The 3,991-nt window shown below is 44.6% G+C and overlaps 2 protein-coding genes across 2 annotated transcripts in view; one reads left to right on the forward strand and one right to left on the reverse strand.

Moving 5' to 3' along the window:
• LOC127751381 (uncharacterized) overlaps positions 1-697 on the reverse strand; it is a 6,862-nt gene extending 6,165 nt beyond the window's left edge. Inside the window, exon 1 of the mRNA XM_052274860.1 lies at positions 556-697. Coding sequence (XP_052130820.1) covers positions 556-645 — 90 coding nt within the window. The 5' untranslated portion in view covers positions 646-697. The remainder of the gene's footprint in view (positions 1-555) is intronic.
• Positions 698-1,567: 870 nt separating this feature from the next.
• On the forward strand, positions 1,568-2,958 carry LOC127751382 (DNA (cytosine-5)-methyltransferase 3C-like). The gene is made up of 4 exons (XM_052274861.1): positions 1,568-1,581; positions 2,047-2,205; positions 2,284-2,460; positions 2,520-2,958. Exons 1-4 carry the CDS (start codon positions 1,568-1,570, stop codon positions 2,956-2,958), a joined length of 789 nt encoding a protein of 262 aa, XP_052130821.1.
• The last annotated feature ends 1,033 nt before the right edge of the window (positions 2,959-3,991 follow it).

The following is a 3,991-nucleotide window of genomic DNA, read 5'->3' on the forward strand; positions in this document are numbered from 1 at the left end:
TGACAACTTCGATCGAAAAGCGGTGCCGCCCCTACGTTTTCCCAAAACGCTTTGCGCGTTGAAGGACGCAAACCGGACACTTTCGGTTGTTGCCTTACTAGGGGCAACATTCAATTCGGACCAAATTGGGTTGGGGGGGCAGGGGGCGGGGGGTGACACCCCCAGTGGTCGGGGTATGTCTTAGGAATACTCGCACATGCACCTGGTGTCTTCCCCCGGTGCGAGAAACGTCATTTTCCACAATATCTCACGATATAACGATACCTGTCAAATTTCCCATGCTAACAGCATGGAGGACCCAAATTTGGTCCGATTTTAACTTTCGAGGGGTGCGTTTTGATCGTCTCGGCGAGGCACGGCCCTCGAACCCTCACCCTTCGGGTTCGGGCTGAAAACTGCCCTCAAAATTGAGCTGCGACTCGCCGTTTGGCCGCTAGGGGCGATTGAACACTTTTTTGAACATTTGAACATAACTCGCGAACGAATTGAGCTAGAGATATTGGAAAGATTCCTCCAGTATAGTGACTGCCCCAGAGCCGTGTAATTATTACTTACATTGTCCCACAACCATTGCCCGGCCTGGGAGGGCCGCACATCAGTAAGGGCCGCATACATCACGACATCAAATCTGTCCACTAAGTCCATCGTCCCTCCAACTGGAATCAGTACATAACACGTTACAACAACACCTACAAAACCGGGGACTGCACACAGGTACTGGATACTCACATGACCAGTCGACGACCTCACAGTTATGAAGCAGCTTACGGCCTGCACACGGCAGTTCCACACCGGCTGTGACGAGTAAGTGAACTCCCCCGGCCAATAAATTCACATTGACGGGGCTGCAGTTGTTCAGGGCGAACTCCCTCGTATTCTGGAAGCAATACGGAGCCAGTTGCGGTTGCAAAGCGCCGGGTGGGACGATCCAGTACTCCTTCCTGACACCATTTCGAACTACAAACCACTCGGGTGTCATTTCTTTGCTATGCCCTTCGATTTCTCTCCCGAACGGCGACTGAAACACTGACGGCCGGGCCTGTCGCAGTCACCCACCTGATTCCTGGACAGTCTGGATTTCCCCGCCCTTTCTCCAACCAGCGTGGCGCCCTGCCACTTTTTCATAAAACTTCATATGAGTATGAGAAATTAAATGATCGGGGGACATTTCGAATGTAAAGTGTAATAAGTCATAACAGTGTAAATACAATTATTATTAAATTATTTTTAATAGTACGTCGTCCAGTGTAGCGTTCCCCGAAAGTGGAAGCGTGACCGTATGTACGTCAACTAATGTCATGGAACTAATGCGTGTATTATGTGAACATACCGTATCCGAAAAGTAAGTTCGATGAGGTGTACAGAGACGAGATATATTGTCAATACTGAGTGATTGTCAGACCGTTTATGAAGAAAGTGTTGGGCCCCTATCCACCGCCTACCAGCGCCTGATTCCACAGGCGAATCGCGGGCGTAACTGCAAGGAACAGGCTGAGGAGTGTCACAGAGATGGTCCGGAAAGGTGTCAGAAGGTTCCTTTCTGCCCCTTCTAAACGACACAGACATTATGGGCCGGCTAAGGTAACATTTAACACCTTGATCACGAATTGCACTGCTTCAGTTCCCCATCGTTGCTGTAATTGAACTTGTACTGTGCAGAGGCGTCGGCGACTTAGAGAAGAGGTTATGGCAGGCCCAACCAGCAGCGAAAACCACTGTCAAAGGATGGAGCTTTCACCCAGCGAGGGTTTTTTGGGATTTGACATTCACAGTCCTCTGACGGCATTTAGGGTGAGTTTCTACTGGAGAATAAAGACTGAATGTGAGAAGTTGCATTAATACAATCACATCATTCCACAGCCAACCTAGCAAAGGCCTACAGAAAGGGTTCGCGTGTTAAGTTTGTTCGACGGCATAGGGGCGGCTAGGCTGGCACTGCAGAGACTTTCTCTTGACGTGGAGAAGTACTGGTGGGTGGTTATTTTCTTTTTAGTTCTTTGGAAAGAATTGTGAGGCACGTTACATTATTTTCTGGTATTCTTTCAGGTCGTCTGAGGTGGACCCTCAATGCCTCCGTGTACTGAAAGAAAACCACACAGATATTTTACACATTGGTGATGTGAGGGATTTAAATACTGACATCATTGCATCAATGGGGACAGTCTCCTTTTTATGTGGAGGGTCACCCTGTAACGAGGTCTCCAGGTGAGTTCTTGGTGGCTCCAGCACAAAGTGACTTTTGGTACATGTTGTCACAAAGTAATGGAATGCTTTTGTCCTCAGGGTGAATGGCGGAAGACGTGGATTATTTGATGAAGAGGGGGACTCAAATTTGTTTTTTCATTTTGTGCGCATATTGAAACAACTGCAAGCAGCTGCAGTGGCAAGGGAAAGCCGTTTCTACTTCTTCTTTGAGAACACTGCTCATTTAGATGCAGTCACCCTGGAAGCTTTCACAAAGTGAGTACAACTTGTTCAGCTGTGCTTGTACATGTCATCAGACGGTCATTAACATGCAGGTATCTTGTTAATAGGGAGTTAGGCTGCAAGCCGATCGTCCGCTGTGCTGCCCATTACAGTGCCACGAAAAGGAAACGTCTCTTCTGGTCTAATCTGCCAGGTTTCCATGACAAGGAACTACCCATGAAAAATAACAGAGTGCTCCAGGATTATATCGGGCCAGCCAGAAAAGCACTGGTCCAGGTAGCAAAGACATTCACGACAAACAGAGGAGGGCAGAGGCGTAGTAACGGGGAGCTGCAGGTTGAATTTGAGGGCCAGAAGGAGTTCCTTTATGCGGCAGACCAGGAGAGGCTCCTAGGATTCCCGGACGGGTACACTGATAAGGGAGGCATGAGCCAAACTGCCCGGTCGGCATTATTGGGAAGGACATGGTCAGTCGATGTTGTCATGGATCTGTGGACACCACTGTGTGAGATATTCCGAGGTACAGGTTGAAGCAACATGAAGAAATCATTTTTATTTTCTGAGGAGGGTCTTTTTTGTTTGTATTTGCCCACTCTCCAGATTTGAAAAGCATTTCATGCTTTGTCTGATAGTGCAGCATATCCAAGTGCCTTAGAATAGTTTTAACTTAGCCAATAATTTTCACCCTTCTGAATATTATTTGTTTTGAGAATTGGAGAGTTTAACCTGTAACTCATATCCCTGCAGCTACTTATTGATCAAAATTTTAACTTTTGTGATCAGACCATATTTTGTAAAGTTATTGGAAACCAAGTTTAGTTTACTCATGTATATCCATATTTCCTAATTAAATCTTATGTTTACTGTGTACATTTTCAAATTAACCATGTGTTTTCCATTCCAATAAATATCTGTAGTACCTAGAATTTTGTACATTATTAACAAATGACATGAAACCGCAACAGATTTCCCCAGTCAACCAGAATGGAATCATTTTCTGTTTGGAGCATTTCCTTTTTTGAATGAACGTATTTCCAAATAAGAAATGAGTTGTACCTCCAAGATTATTAGCTTGGAAACCTATATGTAATTGAATCCAATGCAGAATTTTTGAGTATCACCTACAATACAGAGACACATTTGTCTTTGGGTCAAGTACCACCTCAGATGATAATTTAAGTAGCTACTCATATCAAAAGAATGAAATAGATCGGATGAGACCGTTTGTGCCAAATGGGAATTGAGGGTGAAGGGAGAACACACGTGTTTCTTTCAAGAATGATCGGATGAAAACTTTATTACTGTTGCATAAATATCAAGTATTGGTCACAATGAAAACACAAATTTGTCGTGAATGTATCTCATTTTGCCAAGATTGATGAACCTACAAATCAAAATAGATAACATTTCCCTTCACTAAACTTTAAAAGGTTGATATGTTCACACATAAATATGTACAAAACCCCACAGTACAAACTACAACAGGTAGATGGATTAACACATTAACAATATCAGAATGCCATGAACTTGACTGTAAAGAGGTCCCAATAATTATACATGATAA

The sequence above is a fragment of the Frankliniella occidentalis genome, unplaced genomic scaffold, assembly GCF_000697945.3.
Source record: "Frankliniella occidentalis isolate FOCC.00 unplaced genomic scaffold, Focc_3.1 Scaffold457, whole genome shotgun sequence".
Lineage (NCBI taxonomy): Eukaryota > Metazoa > Arthropoda > Insecta > Thysanoptera > Thripidae > Frankliniella > Frankliniella occidentalis.